Source organism: Carettochelys insculpta, chromosome 8, assembly GCF_033958435.1.
Source record: "Carettochelys insculpta isolate YL-2023 chromosome 8, ASM3395843v1, whole genome shotgun sequence".
NCBI classification, from domain to species: domain Eukaryota; kingdom Metazoa; phylum Chordata; order Testudines; family Carettochelyidae; genus Carettochelys; species Carettochelys insculpta.
In genome coordinates this window covers 52,554,782-52,582,009 of record NC_134144.1, presented here as the reverse complement: position 1 = coordinate 52,582,009, position 27,228 = coordinate 52,554,782, and the positions used below count along the sequence as shown (strand labels likewise).

At 43.8% G+C, this 27,228-nt stretch overlaps 1 protein-coding gene and 1 long non-coding RNA gene across 11 annotated transcripts in view; one reads left to right on the top strand and one right to left on the bottom strand.

Annotated features, from left to right (window-relative positions):
• ZEB2 (zinc finger E-box binding homeobox 2) overlaps positions 1 to 12,635 on the bottom strand; it is a 137,853-nt gene extending 125,218 nt beyond the window's left edge. For 2 of the 10 annotated variants that reach the window (XM_075000581.1, XM_075000586.1), the window contains exons 1-2: positions 9,512 to 9,597; positions 9,257 to 9,394 (exon numbers count right to left, since the gene is read on the bottom strand). In XM_075000581.1, coding sequence (XP_074856682.1) covers positions 9,257 to 9,307 — 51 coding nt within the window. In that variant the 5' untranslated portion in view covers positions 9,308 to 9,394; positions 9,512 to 9,597. The other 8 variants (XM_075000580.1, XM_075000579.1, XM_075000578.1 and 5 more) reach the window with 8 other exon arrangements.
• A 6,996-nt stretch (positions 12,636 to 19,631) lies between these two features.
• LOC142016604 (uncharacterized) lies at positions 19,632 to 24,703 on the top strand. Its single transcript, XR_012646328.1, has 3 exons — positions 19,632 to 20,102; positions 21,528 to 21,615; positions 24,151 to 24,703. It is a non-coding gene; the product is annotated as an uncharacterized LOC142016604 (long non-coding RNA).
• Positions 24,704 to 27,228: the final 2,525 nt, after the last annotated feature.

The window sequence follows — 27,228 nt, the reverse complement described above, 5'->3', positions numbered from 1 at the left end:
GCCCCGTCCCCTTCCCTGCCTCCTCCTAGACTTCACTTTCAGCCGCTCTTGCTGCACCCCCCTGGATCCACTAGAGACGTACGTGGTTAGCGCTGGGATCTTCCCTGCGGACCCGACAAGGGCTGTCTCTCTCCCTTGCATGTCTCTAGCCTAACTTTCCCGTGAAAGACCCGACAAAATATGCAAAGCTTGCGCTGCTGCGGAGCAAGGAGACAAAGTTTAACCTCTCCGTTGGCAACCGCGACCTTACTCCTTGGCAGTTTTCTAGCCAAAGCTCTGATTTGCTGAATTTTGCTCTTGGATTTCTGTTTGCATGTTATTGCTACTGCTAAGGTTGTTGCCAACCTCAATTAGATCACAAATGAGATCAGTTTAATTCATCTCCCAAACTGTGACCTGACCATGGTCTGAAAGTATTCAAAAAGGCATTTGAAGCCTTCCTTTGATTTCCACAGGAATACTGCATGCTTGGCCATTCAGACAACTAACATAAAGCGTAATTATGGGATGATTTGGCAGATGACATTGCTGCCAAACTGCACTCCTTGCCAGACACTGTAATGCTGCTGCTGCTGCTGCCACCCTGGGATTTGAGTGCACAGGGCCCTTTTATAAGGCCGGAGTTAGTGATGTGTGTGTGTTAGACCGAGGTGCTCTAACGGCATCTTGGGAGGAAGGCTGCAAGAGCAATGAGCGCACCTACCCATGACCCCCACCCCACCCCCCGTTAAAAAAACTACTGTATCACCTAGAAGGGAAGTGGATCTGCAGTATCAAATCACCAGAAGGCTGTGACAAAGGGAGCTTGCAGCTTGACACACGGGTAACAACATAGCAAACACCTTTAATTCTGTCATGTCTCATACCCTTTGCTTTCTCACACGTTTGTGACTGCTCTAACATTGACACCTACACTTCTTGAAAACTAAATAAGGCAATCTTATTGAAACTAAAAAAGCAGCACCTGAAAAGTTATTCTTATGCCCAGCAAAAAATAGCCCATTATTAACCCCTTCCTGACATAACTGGGGTACCCCGCTAGGGCTCTGTAACAGGAGGTTCTTACAGGATGAAAGGGTCCTTTCGAATGATTATGTGCTTTGAAAAAAGTAAAGGTTTCCTCAAAGATGGGACTAGAGATACTGTGCCAGCCCTCCTCCAGCCTTACACGTATGCAAACGTATAGTCTCCTCTTTTCGACAAGATTATTTTCCTGTTCAAGACACGTTCCTAAATTCCTCCAAATCACGTTATAGATTTATTAGCAGCGCCCGAAAGTTTTCCACATGGTTTTCTGAACTTGAACTTTTTATATCCTCGACATGCGCGGAAGATTTTGTTTTTCAGGGTGATTTGGTACAACTGTCAAATCTGATCGGAGCCCCCACTCGACCCAAACCATTCCGTTATAAAGGAGAAAACTATGTTGTGGGACGCCTAGCTTCAAAATGGTCTGAAAACCCCAGGCTTGTATTCCTCCTTCCCTGTCATGCAACCAGCTATATGACCAGAACTTGGAACTTCCAAAGTCCGTCCCCCCGGGAACACGAGTCCTATCTGACGAGTGCAAGTGCAGAGCACACGAAGAGTTAACCAGTTTTCCAGTTAATATCTCAGCAGCCTGGTAAAGCATTATCCCAGCACCTCACTTAACAAAAGCCTCCTTTTGCAAACAGACTCCTACTTTTCCCGAAGTATCCAAAGGTGTTTACTGAAGTAAATCTGCCTAAATCCTTCCCTGCTTGGGTCATGGGGGTGGCCAGGGGGGTGGAAGGTGTAGAGATAATCTCTTTTTGTGAATTCTGTAAATCTTCTGGGAAAAAAATCAGGAATCTGTGTCACATGCTTGTGTTCAACTGGTAACATCTCGGTTAGTGAGCTTCTAGGAGCGCAATGTGCCATACAGCTGTAAGAAAATAAAACATCTCTCCCCCGTTTCACATTGTTCAAACAGCTCACTCTCAAAGTTGCTTTAGCAAGTTTAATCTATTTGCTGATCGGCCAAAAAAAAAAAACCAAAAACTGTTACTATCTTAAAAGCGGTTTCTGGAAAATGACAGTTGGTAGGCAGGAGATAGTATAGTTGAAAACTTGTCACTTAAGATTTCTGCACTACCCCGGTTACTCTAACACGAGCAACCGCATGTTACTTTTTACATGTTGCAAATGGAGGCAAACAACACAGAAAAAAATGACAGGTCTCCCTGAAAGGGCTCAAATACTTCTCACTACGCAGGATTCACTTATAAATAAACCTCCTCTGGGTGAGAAAAACTGAATCGAACCAAAACCTCAACCATCTTTCATACTGTCTTGCTAAGAAACGCAGAGAGAGTAGCTCCTGACAGACAGGCAGGCAAGAAAGCTGGGGAACCGTATGGAAGGGGCTGCCAACACCAGACAACGTGGCTAAAGAAACTTACACCAGTCTAGCATTGCTCCTTTACAAAGGGCTGCTGATGTTGGAGGTGTGGTGGCGGTGGGGGTGTTATTTCCCTCTAGCCAAAAATGTTGCTAACCGCCAACCTGGGAAAGCTAGTGGCCCTTTTTCTCCTGGTGGGAAAGAGACACGCCAGCCCAACTCACCCCACCGCTAAATTATCCCCCCCCCCGCCTTTCTCACCCCCCTCCGCTCCCCAAGGTCATGGCGAGTAAACAAGAATGGGACTGAAAAGAAAATAATAGGCAGCAGTCAAGAGCCGAGCGTACACACACCTGACCCGGCCTAGACCAGACTTCTCGGAGTAGAATTTGATCCCTCCCTGACACTTTTTACCTCAAGTGTTAGTGCGAGTGGCCATGAATAGCACAGGCATGCCATCTTGTAACACTATCTGCCTGTCAGGAGAGCCAAGGCTGGGTACAGCAGGATCTATATAAGGCTTGTAACTAGGGGAAGCCCAACAAACAGCTACAAACACCTAAGTTATTTTACTCGGCCTCCACTCTTCTGCTTCCCCCCCTTCTCACTCTCTTTTTTTTCCCCCTTTTCATCTTGGCTTTCTGTTGCAGAATGCAAATGTAGCCTGCCGGCGGTGAATGGGCTGAATTGTGATTAAGAAGAAGAAGAGCTCCTTTCTTTGTTCTCCCCTCAGGGGATGTTTACTGGGAGAGACACAGCGGATCAGATATGAAAGGCATTCAGGTCAGCATTGATGTGAGCGAAAGTGAAATCATACCTAAGGCATTCAAAAGACCGCCGTGTCAGGGGTTCAGCTAACGGTGCATCTACTGTGTGTGTCTTCCCTGCTAGGAAGAGAAAAAAAATCTTTCCACAAACAGGCCGGAAGGAAAGGGGGGGAAAAGGAGAGAGAATTTTTTAATTGCAACAAAATTATAAAGTTTTGTCCCCCCCTCCGGCGATTAGACGCCACCGGAGTTAGGGTTATCTTCCTTGATGGACCATGGTCTAAATAAGTTAACTTTTATTAACTGTAGCACTTGGGATCATAATTTTAAGGGGGAAAGTGCCCATGTCTGAAATGTGAAACCTTTATTTCCTAGGTGCATCCACATGGGCTATATGTGGCTATGTTATGCAGATAATGTATCTGCTTCAGTAAGATATTAGGCTTATTTAGTCATACATGGAATTGTAGACATATGCAATCACTTCTCGGCTCCCTCAGAAGCAACTGAAATGATAAAGACAGTGTGGCATATAAAAACAGCACAGCACACCTTAAAAAGTGATTTTATTGACTTCGGAACTCCTAGAAACACTGCTCGGAACTTACAGCATTAGAAGACTGTAACCAAAGACACAGGACGCTGGCATACAGCTATTTAAGTGAAAAATATTTCAAGGAAAGTCCAGTCATCGTAATATTTTTTTCATTAAAATGCTTGATGAAGAAATATTTGGATCTTACTTTTTAAGTTTACACTTCCCCAGCCTAAATATTCTTTCAATAGATTTTCCAACTGGTTAGCTGACACTGTTGGCATAAACAGAGATACGTAAATATATAGGGAAAATCACAAATTACAGTGAAGCATACGAAGAGTTAAGAGGTGGCCGCGTTTTCAGAGGCTGAAAGCAAAATGAAAATCACAAATCATGTAAAAAAGACTAAAAATAAGCAAAAGGACTGGATTTAGTCGTATTGCAATACCCATCCTCTTTGGTTTGAATTTTTTACACCATTAGAATCTTAGTTAAAATATATAATTTACCTAATGTTAGCATCTGCTTTAATAGTGACATCTAATTCTGAAATATTTTCAACTAGTGTTTCTGCAGCACAGATTTCTCTTCTTTTTCTCTATACTCTAAAAAGACAACTAAAGAGCAATCAAAAAGGTGTCTGACTTGGCCATTCAGACAATTGCACCCTTGTGGGAATGCTGGAATGAATGGTACAGTGGACACCCCAGCACTATTGACGTTATAAACATGTAAATGAAACACATTAGGGCAGACAATCAATTGTCTGTGAGCACTGCAAACCTGCACTCCCTTTCTATGTGACAGGCACAAAATAGTGTCTACCTTGGGAAGCCATGGTCTTGGAAAAAAGGACAAAGAGTTCTCTTTCACAGAGGAGAAAATGCACCTTAAAAAGCACTGTGATAATGCAGATGCCAAAAACTGTTGTGAGGAGAAGAATTTCCCATTTCTTGGAATGAATGTTGTTCTGCTGTACAAGAATCAACACCCTTCTTTCTACTTTAAGGGTAGACACAGTTTCCTTAGGGAATATTCCCAACACGGTGTTATAGCTTGTTTCTCAATCTTCCATACATATTTTTATCTTGGATAATTTACTGTAATTAACTTTCAATGCTGTTTTTTGTAAATTGCAGTTAATGTTTATCTTATTTTACAGGATTTTTTAAAAAGTTGATCTGTAGCTCATGAGTAATAACTAAAGAGGTGTGGGGCCAAACCAGTATGTGAAACATTACTGGAAATGGCATATGCTATTCAACAGTGGCATTGAGCAATATCCCAAATCACTCCTTTTTTCTCAAACTCAAAATAAAATCAATAGCTCAGTCTTGGCACAGATAACAGCCTCCTCTCTTACATGCCCGAACTTTATCTGTGTAGCGAGATACACTTGGCTATTCGGTACTTCTTGGTCCCTAGCATTTAGTAAATATTATTTAACTCCCCCCCCCCAACCTATCTCCAGGTACCTCTTAAAGTAGTAAAATACTCTCCCAATGAGCTCACCAACTGTAACAGTAATCTCCTTGCAACAGATCTGCACACTTGTAAAGGTAACTAGGAAAATGAACATTTTCAGTTGACCGTTCTAACGTGTCTCACCTGAAATTGACTAGGGATCACCCCCATGCCTGTATCCGAGACCCTCTAGCTATCTCCAAACTTTACTTACGGGGAAAACAAACCCCACTTCCCGTAGCCCAGAAACACTAGTTAGATTGTGTCCCTTTTGACGGGTCGAATGAATGAATTCGAATGTTGCCTCTTCCCCAGCATCACTAGAAAGAGGTGGATGGGTGTCTTTTTGGTTATCGGTCTTGGAGGGAATAATTGTGTCTCCTTGTTTGGTCTGTGTTCCCTTTCGGATCAGACGCCTGGAAAGCACTGAGCATTCTCCCTCTTCTTTGCCACTGGAAGTGAGATGGCAAGGAAATCAAAGAGAGATGTCTACAGAAACTTTGGAGGAAATGAGACCCAACTTTCCTTTTCTCCTCTTCCTTCTCTCAAACGTTTGTTGTTTGTTCTTTAAAAGGACAATTCAACCCACAAGTCATGCCAGGCCAGCGAGATTTGTTTTAAGGAAAGCGTGTTTGTACCTAGGAATGATAACAAATCAGTCCCCTTCCCCTTATTTCTAAGGCTCTGTGTGCAGCAGGAGGGGAGAATCAGGCAGCAGCTCCAGTGAGACCGCTTCAGCTACAAACAGGGGCATCACCCACAGCAAACACCAAACTTTGCAAGTTTCAAACGTCGCTGCTCAGTAGATCTCAGCAGCTTGCCTGAGCCAGGGAGCGCTCACTCTCGGAGGGGGAGGGGGGGAGGAAGTGCAGAGTGGGGAGAAAAAGAAGGGGGCTTTGGGTTTTCTCTCCTTCAGTGAAAGTGTTACAAAGTGAGTCAGGCGACTGGAAATCATCTGACTGAACTTTCCTGAAACCGACACACATTCCTGGGCTGCGGGCTCCTCTGGTTTTCCCACCTTCCAGGCCCTTGTTCCTGTTCACCTCTCTTTAGACTTTTCTCTGTAACCTATTTTTCCTGGGCGTAGTCCTCCCCTCCCCCCCCCCCGTGACCATTTATTTTAATATGACCTCGCCCACCTCGGCCACACTCACTCACAGGTCTCCCTGATATTGCCCTACTCCTCTCCCCTCTGATCAATTCCGTTATCTTTCAAAATCCTGCGCTTTTTTCCCCTCCCTACCCTATTTAGCTTAGTAGGAATTGTATCCAGCATCGTTTTCTAATCCTGAGCCCCGGCCATCCTTACACACACCCACACACAGAGCCTGTAACACATTTAGGTACTGTTTGGCTTCCTCTCTTTTGATCCCCTTTATCACTTCTATTTGGTTACGTTTATATCACTCTGGTCTCTTTGATGCCCATCTATTTTTGCAGCTTTGAAAAAAATTTAATACTATTGCCTTTCCAAGGAATTTCTATATGAATTAGATAAGCATCATCATATTTAGTGTTATCAGCAAAGACACAAGCTCAGAAGTGACATCTTTTCCATGAATCCAGGAGAGAAGAAAAATCCACTCAGTTCAGATAAATCCTGGGCAATCCCCAAAGGAAAAGACATTGGATACGAGCTTGTCGAGAGAGAAAATGAAAAAAAAAAAAAAGTCTACCTGCTTCTCCAACCCAGAGCATTTCTGACTCAAATGAATGAAAGAAGCAGATTATGGAACGCAAAGCAAAAACCCTGGGAAAAGGGGAATCAAATCAAATAAAAATGCATTGGTTGGAGCAAGACAGGGAAGGGAGAACTTAGACCTTCGTGCAACCAACGCACACACTTTAAATGAAGTTTGCAGGATCGTTTTGCCTTAAAAATCGCAATTAAACTTTCTACGCCCAGCTGACTTGGGTGTCTGAAGTTATTGCATCCCATGAAATAACAATTTCAGTGGAGCACCAGAATATATGTCATTCCGGTCCACGTGAGTTTCCTAGGACTTGTGTGCAATAACTGTGTGTACACATTACATTTGTGATCTCGCCCAGCTACATTAGCATGCAGCTTTTTAGCAATTGTACATTTTTTGCTGATCAGATTGTTTTGAGAAAACATGAAACACGTCGGTACACACTCATCACATAACATGTGATGAGGCTTAATACGCTAAACTAATAACCTTGCATGAAAAGAAACAAGAAGGATAAAATAAGAAGGCTAAAACAAACAGAATATTCTGTAGTGCCATGGAGCACTTCTGGATGCCTTGCTTTAAATCTCCTTCGCTTTTCTCTCAAAAATGACTGTTTAACATAAGAAAAAAGGCTACTTGACACAAAGCTTTTGTTATCCAGTTGATCAGCAACGTGCTTTAGATACTTGTAAGGGGAAAAAAACCCCACAACAGACATCGATTTTAGAAAATCAATAACCAACATTTAATAAAAAGAACAGAGGAAACACGAGAGAGGAGAGGGAAACATTACGTGTAATTTTAATGTCTACTAAATTATCCAGAGATGAGGGGAAGGGGAGGTCTCCTATGTGAGGACCACCTTAAATAATGACAGACACAGGAGTAAAGGCGGGGTGTGGGCATGTGGGGAGAGACTTTACAAAAGATAACAAGGAACGGACCATTGGGAAGCTGATTGGAATATATTATTTTAGTTGTTTTTTTTTTGTAATACTAAGCCAAGCAAATAGATCAAAGACAACACAAAGGGTGACATAAAGAACAGTTTCTGACTAAAATTCCTCTATCACTCCCCCATATGGCTCGACACCTCCACCACCACCACAAGAAAAAGACACACACACACACCCACCCACCCACACACACACCCTAGAGAGAGGAAAGGGGGGGAGAGAGAAAGGATCATTTGTTTCTAATCAACATTCGCTTGTCTTTGTGTTTTTCTCCGTCCACTCCCCTCCACACTCCACCCCCCACTTAAATGAAGTAGCTCAGCTCTAAGCAAATGGGTTCAGGTTCACACAAATATCTTCCTTCCTCCTGCTCTCCAGAGGAAAGTTGTTGAAAGTGGGGCCGGGATCTCCGTTCAGGGGCTCGAGGGTGGCTGGGGGGAGGGGGGCAGGCTTCCAAACCAAGGAAGAAAGGAGAAAAACCAGGGAGGGCCAGAGCCCCACAGCAGAGAGGAGCTGCCAAACGTGAGATCAGAGCAGAACACCCCGTCCCACTGAACTCAGCCCCTCAGTCGCCTGCAGAGAGAGAGAGACCAGGGGAGAGGGCGACTCTGGACAACCGGGCAGCAAACTCCCTCTTTTCATGACCGAGCCCGCAGAAGGAAGTTTCATTTGCGAGTCGATAACAATATTGAGAAGTAAATAACTCCCCGCCAGTGGGGCTCGGGCTTCTCACGGCTCCCGCTTTCCCAGGGACTAGGGGTTTGCCGTGGTCCCCCCGCCCCGCATGGAACTCCTGAAAATACCTCTCGGCCCCTCTCGCCTCTCCCTGCCCCGGCGCCAGGGTCCGGGGCTCGGGTGGTTCTGCCACCGGGAAAACTGGCCGGAAAGTGGCTTAGGTCTGCGGGAGACTTACACGTCTTGGAGGCAGCGCTGCCGCTGCAGGCAGCGGCCAAGGGAAAATAAAGCCGGGGAGAGAGAGAGCGAGCGAGCGGGAGCGAATCCAGCGGGTGCTGAGGAGCCCGGCGCCGGAGCCCCAGCGCCCAGGACCGTTCGCTAGCGCAGGGAGCCAGGCACGAAACTTTTCGCTTTTCTCAGCCGCCCAGCCCGCCTCGGGCTCTGCCTTTTCCTCCCCAGCCGCCCCGGGATTGTGCCCCGCTCGGAGCACCGGAGAGCTGGGACGCTGCCCACTTGCTCGGACTTCTCCAAAGGCGCCCGGGAGCCGAGGGTGGGGGGAGCGGAGCGCCCGGGGAAAGGGCTGGAGCCCTCCGGCTGCTCGGCCGCTCACTTTCCCCGGGACGCCCTGCAACTCTCCCCTCCGCAAACACACACCAGGCGGATCTCCCCTCCGCCCCCCAGACCGCCTCGCCGGCCAGCCCCGGGCGGCTGGGTGGGTTTTTCTCTCTCCCCCCCCCCCCCCCCCCGCGGCTCTCGCGTGGAGCCGAAAGGAAAAGTTTGATCCGGGGGTTTCTTACCGTTTTTCCTTCTCGGATTGGCTTGTTTTCGCCTCTTACACCTGGGGCCATCCGCCATGATCTGCTGCTTCATTGATAAGAGTGGATCAGATGGCAGTTCGCATGGACTCGACTCCCTGATTCAGCAGCACGCAGACTCTATGTAACAACCAAACACAGCAACAATGTGGGCATTGGTATATCCCGTTCAAACGCAGGGCGCCAAAGGGAGCCCAAATATCCCCCCCCCCCCGACCAGCTCAGCCACACACGCACAAAGGCTGGGGCAGAGCTTCCCCGGGCCAGCCGGCCGGGTTTTTAATTGTTCCGTGTGTGCAGCACACCAGCAAAGGAGATCCGAGAGACAAGAATTACATCTTCCAAGTGAGTCATAACTCATGCCCGTATGAGGGAATGCACAGCCTCGGACGGGAGGCTCTGGGCTGCGGGCTTGGCGGCCCGGTTCCTCCCCAAACTTCTCGAGCCTGAGAGGGCAACTTCTTCTCCCCCTAGAGCTCGCTCCAGCTCGCCGGGTATTTTTGTTAGCGCGCTTCGGCCAGCTGGGCGAGCAGGGCAGCTCGCGCTCCCTCTCCCTCCCCTGTAGGCGCAGAGCTGAGACCTCACAGCCCCCCGCACTAAGGAGGAGAAGTGGAATTATAAACCTCTGGCACCTTTTTAGTCAGCTGGACTATATTCCTTGCAGGGTTTCCCCCTGCCCATTCCACAAAGCTTCAGTATGTGTCGCCCCCCCCTGCCGCCGCCCGAGAAGAGAAACAGAAATCAAAACTACTGCTGTCAGTGCTTCTTGGCTTTCTAAATGATCGCCTCCCTTTCGGCTTGTAAACTTTCGTACCTCTCTCTGTACACATGCAGGCGGTATGTGAGACTGACTCTGTCAAACCGGGAGTGGGGAAGCACTCGGTTTGCTCGATATAAGGCTCCTGAAACTACTGTCTAGAGGAAGATGCTGTCGCTTTAAAGATGCTTTGACTTGAGGATTAGTTTAAACAGGGGGCTATAAAAGATGTAACAGATGCAAACTGTAAAACAAGGGCAATTAACCCTTGCTCTTCTGAACAAAATCCCCCCTCAGCCTTAGGAGCTATTGTCTGGTCCTATGCTATAAAGCTTCACACAAAACCGCGGAATGGATGACCTGTCTCAACACATTGTGCAACCAAGTGGATTTAGCTGTTATTTTTCCCTCTTCGCTCTGTTAAAGACTTACATCAGGCTTGCTCAGTTAAGTGGCTGTACTTCTGTCTTGTTTGCTCTGAATTCGACTTCCTTAGGTTTTTGATTTTCAAACGTGTGCAGGTAAGTGTATGTGAACATGCAGACTGTGTGCACAAGGTCAGCATGTTTAGTCACAGACTATCCAGCAAATGAATCCAGGTTGAGAAAGTAAACCGGTAGTTCTGCGGACATGGATGCGTGTGTGTGGGAGGGCGAAATTGAGAGAATATATGCAGAAACTTTGTATTTGCTCGTCATCTCTTGCTCTGCCTCTTGTGATCTCTGCCTCATCATTACAGACCAAGCAAGGGGGAGATGGAAGTAGGTAGCAGATAAACAAATTCATAAAAGCCCGCATCTGTGAGCTCTCTTCGACATTTGGCGTAATAATGCAAAACGACCAATGGCGAATTGTTTCAATGGATTTCACTAGCTCCTCCACTCCTTAGCATGAAAAGGAAAAGTTGTCAATAATTGCTAATTTTGGGCTTTTGAGAAGGGGTTTCTTCCCAGCTGGACTGGCTGTTTTTTGTAAACGACTTTTAAGTTCCAGTCACTACTTTCACTTCTTTCTTTGGGATCCCAGAACCTGAGGAGTTACTTCACACAGTCTCACCAGATAAAATAAAGAAATGAAACTTGCTAGGCAGACAAAACAGCAAACTTTCTGTTTGGGGAAACACATCTTTGCTGGGACTTCTGAAGCAGGCTGCAGCGAAAATACTGCCCAACCGTGCTCTCAGGGCACACCCAGGGCGTGCAAATCACTAACAGGTACATGTAAACTTCAAGCTGATCCCATGTGAACTTTAAACTAAAAGATCAGTGAGGATTTAAAAGAAATAAATTCTTTCCCGTGCACTGAAACTTTTCCTGTCGTAACTGAAAAAAGATACCTTTGCTACCTGGCTGGACAGGTACGGGGGGGGGGGGGGAACAACAGCTGAGAACGGTTCGCCATAGAAGAACCAATCCCTCCTGACACTGGTGCCTAGTGACTTCACATTTCTGTTCAAAATGAGATCCCCCAACTATAAACAAGCTGAATAAACCACCCCCTCGAAATAAAAATAAGGAGGAAAATAAAGGTGGGGGGGAGCTTGAGACGGTGCAGGAGGAAAGGGGGGGAAAGCCAAGAAAGCAAGAAATGTTCAAAATTCAGACCCTACCTGCGAAGTCTTGTTGGTAGTTGTGGCCAGCAGCGGGGAGAAGAAAAAGCATGAAGAAGCCGCGAAGTGGAAGAGAAAAGGTGACCGGCGATGCAGCTCCTGGAAAAATTGTAAAAAAAGCCTTGCAAAGAGTTGTCGGAAGGACCGTTATTCCTGCTGGGCAGGTTAGGACTGATCTCTTTCTGCCACTCCAGGAAACACAAACCTGGGGACGGACTGACGTGTTACGCCTCTTCTAATGACATTTTTTTCTTTTTCTTTTCTGTAGGAGAGAGAGGAGAGACCCTGAAACACACGCCACCTATCTTTGTGGGGAGGGATAATTGAAGAGCACCAAACGTGAGCATCATGTGGAAACGTGATCGCCAAGTTTCTCTCTGGGAAAGGATCTGGGATAGATTATACCTTGAAGTCTCCGCAAACGCTTTAGTGGAAGAAATGAAATTCCACCTCCCTCCCGCTCTGGCTCCCTCCTCCCTCCCCCCGACCCTCGCTCCCTTTCCTCCCGCCTCCCCCTTAACCCTCCTCCCCCCCCCCCCCAGCAAGTCTGTGGCATCATTATCCTCTTCACTAAATCCTACTGGATCCAGGGCGGAAAACGGTGAACACCATTCACAGGAGTGTGGAACTCAAAGGAACGGAAAGTTAAAGGGAGCGATCCTGGCGCTTCCAAGCCAGAGCCTCGCGTCTTCCGAGAGCGCCAAGCAACAGGGGCCAGCTGCCGCGGGCACGACCGCTTGGGTGGCTTCTCCTGCAGGGACCCTAGCCGGGGCCAGCCTCCCCTCTGCCCTCGCCCCCTGCCCCCTTGTTGCAGAGGGGAGCAGCATAGCTCGCCACTCTGGGGAGCCAGGAACCCCTGGCTTTGCACGGGGGAGAGGCGCCTTGTTGACTTGGGTGGCTGTCGTTTGGCTCAAGCGGCTGATTGGAACGGGCTGTTAGATGGGTGAAAAACGTGAGATTTGACACTCTTTCTGGTTTGTTCCCAGATATGAACCAGGGGGTGGAAGGGCTTTTACTGCCCCTCTCCCCCTGTGCCTGCGTGTGTGTGTGTGGAGGAGAAGGACTAGCTAGAGGTACTAAACCTGGGGGGATGACAAGTTTAGCAGTTTTTAAAACCAGGCAAATAATAATAATGATCATATAATTATAATAATATTAAAGCCAGACTCCACCTTTGCACTGAAGGGATTGGTTATGCAAATCTGGAAGGGCTTTTCTGGCAAATACAGCTTTCTACTGTATGGTTAATTAAATCATCACTCAAAAGCCTTCCAATGTGACGCTTCTGTTGTAATCCAATCAGGTTACGTAGGGTCTAAACAAGAAAGATATTTTCCACATCTGGAAGTCAGCAATTTAGCAAGTACTGCACATTATTAACCAATTCAGAGCCCCCTTCTCAGGGGGATTGGCTTTTTGAAGTGTAAGTGTTCTTAACCAGTGCTCTGCTGTTTTGTTAATCAAAAAGCTGGTTTGCACTGCACATAATTGGGAACTAATATAGAGGTAACTAAAGACAGGCAAATTTGTGGATGGTGAGCAAAGAGTTTATCTGAAAAGGGTGGAGGGGGGCATATCTGAGCCTTTATCAGTTCATGACCAGCTCCTCACTGAATCCACATACGGTTCCTTCTCTGGAAGAGCTTTACATAATCTCCATGTGAAGATGAACTTCATATCCTACACATTTGCACGATCTTTCTGAAGGTAAATGTGGGGCTGCCCATGGGGCTGCATTAGCGGGCTCCGTATGGATTTCCCTGCTTGACAGAGTTAAATCTATTACTGCACTCCCCTCTGGCCCCCCGAAGTAAACTGAAACAAATGGTACACTGATCCGACACTATACTTTTACTTACATTAAGCTAAGATAAACTGCTCTTGAACTGTGCATTGAATGCGTGCCTAAAGCAAGAATTGTAATGCTAGCAAGAGTCACTAGCAATTGCACTCAAAATTGCCCCTGATCAGAGCACACCTTTCTGATGATTAAGCATTGCAAAGGAAGAAAAAGCAAACGAACATTTGCAAATGAGCCCTTCCTCGGAGACCTGAGGATTATTTTTATCTATTAACAAACCATCTCTACAAGTAAAAAAAAAATCAGATCTGAGCGCACTGCACTGGCAGTCGCCCGATCATGCAATTTTGGGGGGGAATAGGGAAAATTGGTTACAGTGTAAAATTTGAACATTTCTGTGGACTGTAACTGTCAGTGTCACTCATAAATATTAGAAACCGGAGAGGTCTTTAGTACAGGCAAATTTTAGAGCAACAACCACAACATTTTTCTTTTTAATAGTTCCACATAAAATCCTCAGCTCAACTGAGTTTGTTTTTCTGCTGCCTCTCCGTTCTCATTCAGCGAGTGAGGATCTGACAACCTTCCAGCAAAGGACACGACTAGCTTAGCCGAGCAGGTACCTAATCAAACCACCAGGTCAAATTTTACAGGTCAGGTACATAGGCAAAATTATGAGCAGAGGCTTTAAAATGTGGATAACAGTTGTAAACACGACCTAATGAAATGAAAATGTGTCTGTGTATGTCTTATAGGAAGCTTTCACAGAAATGTTAAAGAGCAGCTGTCTGAAGATCTGCCAGTTATATTTTTAAATTGAATTGTTTTAAATTGGTACATGATGAACTGAGAACAATGAACCCCGTAATTATGCATGTGTGAGCGAAGGCTCTGTTGCCCTTTCCTGGGGTAAGCTGGGTTACTTGTGCTAAAACTTTTAGCATAACTAGTGATTGAATATCAAAAATATTTTGCTGGAGGATGGCTGAGCTATCAGATATGACTATACATATAAGAAAGCAGAGATACACCGATACAGACGAGCCTGATAATATCTTGATGAAATATGTGGCATATTGCAAATATCCTGCAATCAGATTCAAAGTATTATTAATGTGAATTAGATCCTCTCAGATCCACAAGACACTGATTATAAATCAAGGGCACTCTGCTAATTCCTTAAAGAGTCAAACTCAGCTCAGATGCATATGTTAAAAAAGTGAATGTCAGTTACTGAGTCGTCCAATTTCCAGTCACTCACGTCCTGCATGGAAAATAAGTTCTTAAAATAATTTAATCCCATTACAAACGCCTTACCTATTACTCCTGAAGTTCCAGATTATAAAATGAGAGGGTGAGTAGATGGATTAAAAGAAGCTCTATTTTAACCTGCAATAAGGCTGCGATCGATTTTTCATCATATTATATCTATCTAATCTATCTAAACACACACACACACACACACACACACACACACACACACAGACACAGAGCTTTGACGGAATCACAGAGGCAAAACAGACCGTGTGACTATGTTCATGGGCTTCAGGGAACACTTTTGCACCGTCGAATAATCTCTGGTCATAATTTTGTCAACTCTCCTCCACCGCTCAATCTGACAGTTTCTGCAATTTTTAAAGCACCCCCCACCACACAGGGATCATAGAGATAAAATGCTCTGATCTTCTTAGGCTTAGCACCACACACAAGACTTTATTAAACAGACTTTTGAACGTGTTATAGAGGGGTTGCTATTTTTTATTTGTGCTAGCAGACATAAACATTTAACAATCAGTTAAATCCTACTGAGAAGGAATTTAACCTTAATCCAGGCGGTGATTTCCTGCCCTGGACTGCTTTACTATTGGGCGTGCAGCTTCTTTAAGCGATGGAACTAATGACAGTGGCTATTGATATTGCCTTTACTGGGGGTGGTGCTGGCAAGGCAGCTCAGATTTTTCTCATACCCGTGGAAAGCAGATTGCAATTAATCAGCCTCCTCGACACAGCCCTCGATGAAGCCTCTCTGCCTTTATTTTAAACTTCACAAGTGTGATACCTGCCCCTAGCCGTTAAAAAGAAACCCAGCCCCATTTTATTCCCCCGGCACTGCTCAGGTAGGTACACAAGGCAGCCGGGGGGGTGGAGCAGACCCCCTTTTCAGGCCAGCTCGCTGGGTGGAGTTCCCTCCTCCCGCAACTTTTGCTGTGTGCAAAGTGAAAGAGAGGAAACTTCGGGGCACACACCACCACCAGTCTGGTCGCTATTGCTACAAACCAGCGCTGGCGGGGCTGCTGCCTCCCCTTCCATGATTTCCCCTGTGTCAATTGCAGCCCTCAGGCGCGAGGGGCCACGTGAGCGAAAGACCCCGCTCCTCCTCCGGCACCAGCGCCCTTTCGCCCAGCGCCTGCTTGACCACCACGTGAGCTCATATCCCAGTTCCCGGGTTGGGGAGGGGCTGGATGCCAAACAGGGGGCCATGGGCCGCTGGTGGCGCAAGGCTCATTAGCATGAGAAAGGGGTTGCGAGGGAAGAGAGCCCACAGGGGCTGAGAGTCTCCAGCAGCCTCAAGGGAGGCAGGGCAATGGGACGGTGTGACATACTCTTCAACTCGTTGTGTGTGGGCGGGGGCTGGGCTTGGCTCGGCTCACCCCCCGTAGCTTGGTTCAGTATTAAGTGGGTTAGCTAGGCCCTGGAGGACCTTGGCCTTCCTTTGAAATCTATGGCAATCGTGGCTCTCTGTGAAACCAGTGACATAGGATGACAGGGCAAATCTCTCTCCTCTGGAGTCAAGCTCTGGGTCATGTGGAGAATAACTTTGTTCTGTTGCACTCCACCACCCAGCCCAGAAAGGGTGGATCTGGGGAGACCAAGCAAGCCAGGGTTAGAGCAACTAGATTTCCTTGTATGCTACTCACAGGGATTTTTGGTTGCATCTCATGAAGTTAGTTTTAATCACAGGTAGCAAAGCGGGGGATCTCTGCTTTACAGCATGTGGGTCCCTGTCATTTGGCTTGGGCAAATTTTGTATTGCAGTTTGGAAAATAAGGGTGAGGAGGAAGGAATTAGAAGGGTTAGTTGCAGGCTAAGTTACCTTAAATTTAATAGTAACAGAGAGGTAGCTGTGTTAGTCTGTACTCCAGCAAAACAAAGCAGCGGAAATGTAGCCCTTTAAAAACTAACAAAACGATTTATTTGGTGATCTGATGAAGTGGGTCTGTGCCACAAAAGCTCATTGCCGAATAAATCATTTTGTTAGTCTTTAAACGGCAACATATCTGCTGCTTTGTTTTACCTCAAGTTAAACACCTAAATCCATACGCGAGTAACCAAGGCTACATTTAGGCTGAAAGAAAAATAGGCTGCATTGAAATATCTGTGAACTTACATGGTGGACATACTTTAACTACCACAATTGAAACACTAGCAAAGACAGGATTTAACACCTGTAAAACTTGTTAGCTGTTCCTAGACTTTCCACTGTAGTCTATCCAGACCAGGGCCATTTAGCATGTTTTTAACGCTCTTAAACATTTCTATGCTAGGGTTTAAGTGGACTGCATCTGTTTGTCTAGTCTAGCTTTGATATTCCTTTCAGACACTATATTGCTAAAGATTATGAGTACTAGGAGAAGTGTAGGTAATATAAAGATTTAGTAGCTGAACTTGCCTTGGTGGGGGAATACTTGCAGACAGGTAGCTGTGTTAGTCTGTGGATCCCAACGCAAAAAGCAGCCCAGTAGCTCTTTAAAGACTACCAAAATAATTTATTAGGGGATGAGATTTCATGGGACAGACCCACTTCTTCAGATCTGGAAAATTCTGATAAATGAAAACTGAGACAGAAAAAAATTAAATAAAAACTGATGACTCCTCTGCTCCATTCTGCCTCCAGTCTCTCTTTCACCTTGCAGAGCTCTGGAAGATAGAAGTGGAGATAGGAAGGAGCTGGGGAACAGCTGCAGGGAGTTGTATGCTCTGCTTGGGTGCAGGTTTATTTTCAAGCACAATTCCCTCCTGTTGAGGCCTCTTATATGAGGGCAGGGGACCATTTTGTGCAGTCACCTGTGAGGATACTGTCGAGTGCTTTCTCTTGGTGGGAAAAGAGAAACCAGGGAGCTGTGCAGAGCCCTGGGCCTCCATGTGGTTGTTCCTGCTTCATGCAGGTGTCTTGTGATCTGTGTAGGTTCCAGGTTTAGGGAAGGATGACCTCATGCCTGTAGATGGGAAACTTGGGAAGAAACCCCTTGAATCGACGTTCAAAAAGTTTCCGAGTCCCTATGCGGAAAAACCTGAGGCAAGGGAAAGGATTGCTTGGCTTTGTTTAGTTATCTTCTCTGTGGGTATTCCTAAGGTATTCAGTCTCCTGAGAGGCCCTCCTTGTAAAGATGAATCTGTCTGTCTCATGTGCGTTAATTTATCATGTGTAAAGTCATTTTTAAGACAACCTAGGCTTGTTGATGCATGTAACGTAATTCTCTCTCAACTACAGCTGAACACATGGTGTTTGGCATGGCCTATTTTGTAGGATGTTGACTTGTCCTTGTGCTAAATAAACAAGAGACTGTGACTTTGGAATACCTTTAATAATAAGTGGAGAATGCATTTTTGGAAAGTTTGTAAGGACAGTTAGTTAAGGCTTGTTCTCTGGCATAGTGAGCTGTATTTGTTCTTTCCACTCTTGTGGGATTGATGCTGAGTTGTGGGTACATTTCCTGGCTGAGTTGTTATTAAAATTCACTGCTCACTTTTGTTTAGTATGTTGTTTACTTTGCTGAATTTTTAAAAACTTGTTAGAATGCAATTGAACCCAGGGATTCAAGAGTATTTAGGCCTGTAGAATAAAGATGCATTAGAAATATGCCTATTATGCTTTGGAATTATTAATTGACATTTTTATGATGAATAATTAATCATTTGAATAATTTTTGTATCTCTGATCTGAACACATATTTGCATATCTAATGTCTGATTTTTTAAATGTGGTTTCTCTAGTTGCATTCTCCCAGGACAAAGACACAAAGTAAGTATCATCCTAATGTAAAACTTTTTTCCTCTGCTGTTGTGAAGGTCTATTTTTAAAAAATGTAGGTTTCTGTCTTGCTAAGAAGCTGTCAACAATTCACATATGTCTTACACATATTTACAGAAAAACATATGACATTTGATCTGAACACACTTGGACAATATTTCCTTAAATACAAGGGGTAAGATTCTCTGCATTGTACAGACACTTAAAATTTCCTGATGTTAATAAGTTAATTGACTTGAGGAAACCATAAAGAAATCTGTCAGATAGGCAATACATGGTCATTTGTTCTCTTTTAGCTTGTTTCTCTGATTCTTAGTAAGAAGACCCAAGGCTATTTTAATATGGGGAGTTTAAAATACCAAGTGTATTTGCTATTGGGTTTTATGATCATAATAACACTTCTATGGAGTGCACATAATACTTTAAATTACTTATTATATTTTTACAGGCATAAATCATAATCCTCAAAAAAAAAACACTCAAACCCGGAGTCACTGGTGACATAAAGAGTAGTGTAAACTACATATCATTTGTAAGTTGGTGTGAAAACAGGCGCAACTGGTGATGATGTACAATGTGCACAGATCTGGCATTCAATGCGGAAGTGAAATGCATGCAGCTTGCTCTGGGATTGGAATACAAAGTGTAGCAGGAAAAACAATTTACATGAGGATGCAAAAGAGAGTAAGAGGCCAGGGATCTGCCCATTCTTCTTTATACCACCAGTTATTAATTATCACAGTGTCACTGCTAAACATGATCCAAGGATTTCTGTGGGAATAGCCTCCATTTATACCAAATCTGAATTTATCCGAGTGCTTAATGTGTTCAAGAAGGAAGAAAACATTTTTAGACTTTTTATTTATTGATACATTTAACTGTATTGCTCAGATAGCATCTCAGAGAGATGAACATTTAAAGTGTGGCCTGTTAGATTTCTTGTTATAATTCTTAGAAAGCAAGCTGATGGATGCCTTAGAAGTACCTTAAATGGATAAAGTACTCTTTATATTTTGTAGATTAAAGAATTTGCTTCATAATGAAAGTATTGGAATGTGATGCATGATGGTGTTTACAGTTGCTGAGGGTCATCTATGTAAAGGAGATGTTACATCTGGAATGTGAAATGAAAAAAACCTTTTAATATCTTTATTTTTTTTCCATTTGTGTAGTAAAACATACAACTGTCTAAGTAATAATTTTTATAGCTGAAGTATATTATGTAGACTATGGTTATCTTTGTAGTAGTATCTGACAGACAGATACTGTGTAAAGGAATTGTGAAGTGTAGTTCTCAGAACAGGCTGAAGTTATATTAAATGGAATGTTTAGCAGCTGCATATGCTCCGTGCTAACTTTTTTCCTGCAGGGGTTTGAATTTATAATAGCAGAGTGGTAAACCTGAGCAAGACTTACAGCATTAAGGGGCAAGCTCTGACTGCTGTGCCTAGGTCTTCCATTTGCTTTGACCCTTGGAGTCACAGCTATTTTCAGTAAGATTGTTCCTAATGATTCAGACTTTCTCTTTTAGGAATTGCAGGTGTCTCAGAGCTAGAAGGAGCTTTAAATAGTCACTGTGGAACTGAGGAAAGAGCTGATTTTAACAAAGGAAAGTGAAATTCAAAGCTGGTAAGGGCCAACTTTTCATGATCTCATTTTAGAAAACAAGGATTTAGGCCCTTGTTCTGGGAGCATCTGATAAGCAACTTTCCCTTCTCCAACCACAATATGATCTCTTCAGGAGTGGGACATCTTAGCCATCCTGCTTACAATTCACAGCCTTCCCTCCTGATCAAATGCACTTTGTTTTGCCTTCCTCCAGATGCTCAGTAAATTAACACTCTGTACTGTTTCCAGACACCACCACTGCTTTTTTGCTGTCTAGCGGAACGGGAGCAGAGGCATTAAGGAGGAACTGTGGTGGCAGGCTGGGAACACATGCAGGGCTGGGTGCTTTCTGTGACAAGCTGATCTGATACCCTTTGCCAGCATCTTTGGATTCTGCTGGACTGTGGTAGAGCACAGTGGAGATTCTGGGACAGGTTTATTAACACTAGAAAATGGAGGGTTTTACTGAATTTAATTTAAAAAAATAGCCTGGGTCATGGAGGCTCCACTGAGTTTATATTTATGTGCAATGTATATTGTTCCCACATTTTGAGTAGGTCACAGACTTGGGTATGGATAAGACACAACTACATTGTAGTTGGGAGAGAAGTTGGGAATTTGACAGGTGGAGAGGAGGCAGCTGGGCCTTTTGACATGAAGGAAGGTGGCAGAGACAGTTTTGTGTTATGAGATAAACACATCAGCTGGATAATTCTATTAAAAATCATCCATAAAAAAACTTAATATTGTTGACTTTTAGATCACCTGCCTTAGGTTTCAGAATCAACACCCCATCGAGATGAGTAGTACACTTCACACACACCCTGGGCTCTTATTTTATGCGTTGTGCTGTTTCAGGAGGACTCTGTTAATTTTTCAAAAAAATTATAAAAGGCTTCAAAGACCATTTAAAATGAATTCTGTGATTCTGGAGCAGAGTTCCTAAGCAAGAGCAAAATCTATGCCTATGCAATTGCAGAAGGTCTGAGGCTGTGACTTCACCATGCTTCTGTGGCAGTCTGGCTGAAGAAGCTCTAGAGCAGGGCACTCAGACTTACATCCCATGGATCATAGTCGTAATCCAGCCCGGGAGACCCAGTGGCCTGGGGGTGGGGTGGAGTCATGTCCGAACTTATCTCCCAAAGCTCCCATCACTATCCTGCCCTCTCTCCCTGCCCATGACACCCTATCCACTGAGGGACCTGGTCTTGAGGATTATAGGGGGGCGTGGTGAAGATTGATAGCCTATGGTCTGGCACGCTGCGCTTCACCTGGCTGCAGGAGCTGACAGGAGATGGAGTGAAGCGGGCTGCTGTTCTTTTCTTGAATGCTGACAAGCATCTTTCAACTAGATACCCTCTAAAATAAGTAGTTTATCCTTTAAAAATGAAATAACTGCAATGATGCCTCTCATTTGTTGTATTTTTCATTCCTCCTTCTGACCAGGTGGGAAATGGGAGTGAAGACAGGGCAAAAGAGCATGCTATGTGTGCTGTCCTTCCAGGAAGCTCAGAACAAGAAGAAAGGCGTATAGGTAATTCAGGGACCAAAAAAGAGCCCTCAGCATGATTTGAACAGTCCATAGAACTGTTTTGGAATAATTTGACTGAGCTGCCTATGAGCAGCTCCACAAGCCAGAACCACCTAGTATTTCAGTAGCACTCTGCAGGATGATTCCATCCCAAATGTGCCCCTTGCAACTTAAAGCCCCATCTCTGGCACAATCCCAATGCTTGGGGGTTGCATAAGGCCATTTATGGGTGACCTACACAGCATCTGCACCAGCAGAATTCTCTCCTGATTGGCTAAAGGACTATTAAGTCCTATGTATGCTGTTGGGGAGAAAGAGTGCTACTGTTTGTTTCTTTTAATTGCTGTTTCATTTTATGGGAGAGAGAGTGCACTAGATGGCCCTTGGAACCAGCCTGCCACTTTTCCCTGAACATGCTCAGCTATTAGGGGACAAGGCAGTGGGGAGATTGCAGGCTATCGTATCCTCACCCCTTCTAAGATTACAACAATAGTTGGTGGAGATTGATTGTGGTGGGATGGGGACTCCGTGGTTCTAGTTGCTTCTCTGACTTTCCAAACTGGAGAACTGGGAGGTTTGTATAAAAAAGCCTTGTCCATCTCCACTTTCTGCAGATTTGTTGTCTTCTCAGAATCAGCCCATTTTGTTTAAACTTCAGCAGTTATGCCACAGAATTGGTCTCTCCAGTGAGCCTATTCGTCCTGTGACATGGGGAAGGTTCATTGTCAGAGTTCAATACTGCATATCTGAAGCATTAAAAGTCCTTGTCCTCAAATCACTTGATTAAAAACTTAGGTTCTTTTTATTTGTTTACCAGTCTTTGAGATGCAATTGGATCATTTTTTTCACGCTTTTTTGCTGAAACTGAGAACTACAAACATGGTATTTTTTAAAAAAAAGAGGAGAGTCTAATACAATCCCATGGCTCCAGGAGCTGGGGCTTTAAGAGAACACCAAAGATCACAATAGCTAATACGTGCACTTTGGATGCCATTTTTGGAAGGTTGATATTGGACAATGAGAGGTTGATCACAGCTGCCATTTATGTGATAGGCATTCCTCCTGCCTATTCAAAGAGAATAGGCATGATGAATGAGGTGCTGCCACCCTTTCAGAGGGCAAGGGCCTCTATCTGAGAGATTTTCAAGGAGATTGGTGGGACTGTGTTTAGAGTTCAGGAAGGAGGATGGGCCAGGTGAGGTGATGCTGGTGAGAGCTGTGTGCTGGTGAAGACAGTATCAATTTGGACATAGGAGTTCCTTGCACTTGGAGGTGCAGAAGGTGCTCTGTAAAGCAGATATTGAAAACTCTACAAATGTGTTCTCATTCTCATTGTTTCTATAAAATCAGTTGGTACTGAATCACCATTGAAGTTACTGAGCATTTAAATAGGCAGAGAGTGAGGAAGAGCTAAGTCTAATTACATGTTTCATACTATTTACAGTGGTTTCCAGGAGATATTCTTTTATTAAAAGTGCAATGCATCAAAAAGAATAAATCATACAATTTTGTTGTTTACACATCAGTTTCTTCTCGCTACAGACTGACTTATTCTCCATTTTACTTCCTCTTTCCCACCTACCCAGAACTTTAATAGTTCTGATAATTATATTGAACTATCTATGCAGTATTTTATTCTCCTTAGCTAATAAACAACTGGAGAAGAAGAAAAACATGTTACCAACAGAAAAAAATCTCTTAACCCTCCACCCCCATATACGAGGAGCTGTTTAACATAGTTAATTAATAAAAGTAAAATGAGTGCACTATAATTCTTTTCCACCAATCTTTGAAGTGTTCAGATTAGTAACAAAAATATGACTGCACATATTTTCATCATTTTTTTCCCTGCTGAAAGTACAATGTAAGCAGATGGAGTGCCAACACTGCTTAGAACAGAGTCTACATACACTGTATTAATTCTGCAGTTTTCCACTTCCTGAGGCTTAGCTATATTTGCAACTCACAGTAATGCACAAAAACCTTATGCCTAAACATTCTGCACAAGCTTCATAGTGCCTAGGGTTTCCTCTGCAGGACACCTCTATTCCAGTTCTCTCTGCCAAAAAGGGACACCAACCCCTTTCGTGTTCTGTTGGGAGCCAGTAGAATCTCTCTGCAGTTTCCACTGCACCTTCCCCGCAGATTTCAGGCATATAACAGGGTGATTCACTAGAGGAATCTGCCTCCCACTGAGGGACCTAGTCATCCTGTTGAATAGTTGAGCAAGTTGTGCTCTTTAAAAATGGTCTACTGCTTCTTTGTGGTGAAAATACAAAATCTTTTTGCTGATTCATTTGTATCCCCCTCACATTCTTGGTTGCGTTCAGAACCAAGTAGCCCTCTCCTCCCTCCAGATTATTTAGCACTTGATTTTCTCATGTACATTGTTTTGTGTCTATTCAAAATAATCAAACATACAACTAATACCTACTTCATGGTGGAATTTACAAGAGTTGGACCCTACCCCTGTCTGTATTACTCACATGAATAAGTATTGCTGAATCGGGCCCATTATTTATTAATTTTGTCTTTAAGGCCACACTTCAATTTGGAGGTGGAGGAAGAAGGAACATCTTGGACTGCATTCATCCCTGCCTGACTGGTGCTGTCAGTGGAGTGAGACAACAGATGAAATGGAACCCACTATTTTCTGTGACAATTAAAATATTACAAGTGAAAAGGTGTAGAAATGAAAAGGAATGAGGCTGAGAGGATTTCTCTCCATAATGTTTTGGTAGGTCTTCCTAATCAATACAGGCTCAGTGTGACATGCTCAGCAAGCTTCACCCGTGTCTTTAGCTTTGCCTTGCAAAGTCCCTGCCATTCCAGCATGGGCCTCTTTCCTGAGCAGATGCTGTCAGCTGGGCCAAATGGTATGATTGTTTTGTGATATGGATAAATGTGACTAAATTAAGGACACTAAACTCAATTTCCTTAACATTCGAGCCAACTTTTAACATTGCAGCTGTCCAGCGGTGAAAAGCTAATGAGGACATAAGAAATTCCTGAATGGGAAAAGGACATTTGGCCTACCAAGCCTGTCCCCCTTCAAGTTTATTACAACATGTCTCCCCATATTGTTAATATATCTTCCAATCCTGTATGCCTATGTAAATATGTCTAGTTGTCTCTTAAATTTGTTAAAAACTTTGTGTCACTTGGTTGTTTTATTTGACATAATGCCTACTATGCTGTGAATTGGGTAGCTCTGCATGAATTTACTATTTATTCTTCATTTCTTAATGTTTAATCTCCTAGCCTAGTTCTTCAAATCAGCAGTGTCAATATTATTTGACGTGTATCTGATGCTACAATTTCAGCATTCATCCTAATTATGGTACGTTAATACCAAAGAGAATAAGCTCAGCCATCACACAAAATAGCAGTAAAATTTGGAAACACTGTGATTGGCTGAGATTTTGTCTCTCCTGAGACAAGAAGATTCTTCCCATCAAAATGTGATCAACGTTTAAAGAGTACTGGAGAAGATCTGTCACGTTATCTGCACAGTAGCAATGTCAGTTCTTTTGATTTACGTGTGGGTCCTCTGAGGTGTTCGTATGACACTGTATTTATACTGCAATGATTGCAACTCAGAATGGTGATATTTGGCAGAAGACACAACGTATCCTGAAGGTGGACTAAAAAGGATGTGAACATCTCCTAAAATCTAGAAAAATCTTTGAAAGCTGACTGGGGGTGAAGCGGTAGAGAATATGTCTTTCTCCTCTAATTTATACAGTGTACTTCAGGAGTAACTCCAGTAAGTGTTGTACAGATTTACAACTGGTGTTAGAAGCAGGCCTGTAGTTTGTGAAAATGGACTGTATCCCTATAAAACGCTTGTTAGCAAACTGGAGAGAGAATTAGCATACAGATGCCTCCCTCAAACTTTAAAAAAAATACCCTTTTCTGCCTCATAACCCAAAGAGCAAAGCTAGGGGTTTGAACAGATACTGTGGTGACCATGTAGAAGAACTTTTGTAGAAACACTGGGGTGGGCTGCGGGGGCTGGGGGGCGGGATTATAAATAACCTCACAAGCTACAAATAAGCAGGGAGCATTGAGATTCTTTAAAATCAGCAATTAAAAGCACCGTGAGAAGTGAGCCTGTTGGAACAAAGCAGAAAAAGTAGATTGAAACATTGTAAGATGGAGCAAATGATTCTAGTGGTCAAAAGTGTGTTAAAACCACTATGCTTTTAATTGCTCCTGCAGCCTGGCCCTACCCATCTGTATATGAGAGAAGCTTATTGTTATAGTGAGTAAGAAAGAGATTAATTTTAGAAAAAAGAGTCACTATTAAGGTGAATAATTTACAAGATATTTTGCATCCAAATAGGAATCAGTGAAGCCTTCTTCAATAACTAAGGCCAGGCTTACACTCAAAAGTTAAGTTGACCCAGCTATGAAAAATCCAGGGAAGAAAGTGCTAGGTAGACAGGAGAATTCTTCCAACAACTAACTACTGCATCTTGGGAAAGTGAATTAACTATGCCAAAGGGCGAATCCTTCCCTTCGCAGTAATTTGTGTGCACACTGAAGGTCTGCCGTGGTGGTGATGTGCTGCTGTAATGTTTCAAGTGTAAAGTAACCCAGATGAGTCTGAGAAGCAGGATGTGATCTGGGGTGAAAGTCACTTAAAATTTCTTACAGGTACTGTATTTTTGCAACCTGGGTTCCTGCCGGCTCTTTAAACAACTTCCGGCTGGCTTTTGCTAGAGTTGTGCACGAGGTGCACCCACTTATTTTCACCTCTGGTTGTGAGAGAATTTGTTATACACCCAGGAAAAGGGGAAAAAAATCAGTATCAGGCAGGTGGGGAAACCCAATTTGGATAGAGTGAAGAAGTCATGGCTGTGCATTGAGCTCAGATGGGAAGATCCAGTTTTTAGTGTCCATCCACTAAGAGGCATAGCAAATTTCCAGCTCAGTTCAAGGATTTGCAGCTAGTTAGAGGGAAAACCCTGAAAACACATGACTTAGCCTTTGTTGTTCCATTCCACCTTTGCTAGAGAGCTTGTGATCCAAAGAGGAATTGAAAATGCCCCTTTTGGATTGGGCAGGACTGTTCTAACACTGGGTTCATGGATGTAGGAGATGTAAAAGACATTTTTATGGCATTTGTTGAATTTTAAACACCTATATTTTAAATCCTTGGACTTTAGTAAGGCTTTGCATTTGTAGGCTAAAGGCAATATTTCTGTGAACTGGGAAAAAATGAAATGAGTAGGTATAGTGATTACCACAGAATCAGAACACTTGCTTTTGTGAGTTTTCTTGTGTTAATATAAAGGAATCATTAATAAAATTCATTATATACACAAGAAAAATAAATATCAGCAAAGGATTTCAGTAGTGTAATAGCAAAGGATTTTTTGGGTCTAGGTGTGCAACTGATTCATGCTTATGGGGCTAAATTCTTTTGGTGTTGGTCGTGGAAGATGATCCATTGAAATCAGTGAGGTACACACTTGAGTAAAGCCAACAGAATTTGGCCTATATTTTAGACGTGTAATTTGAAGCACTTGGGAGGCAACCTGGACCTGAAAATTCAGACAAAATTATCAGTAATTGACACTTAATTTAAAATTAATTTAAATACCCAGAAAA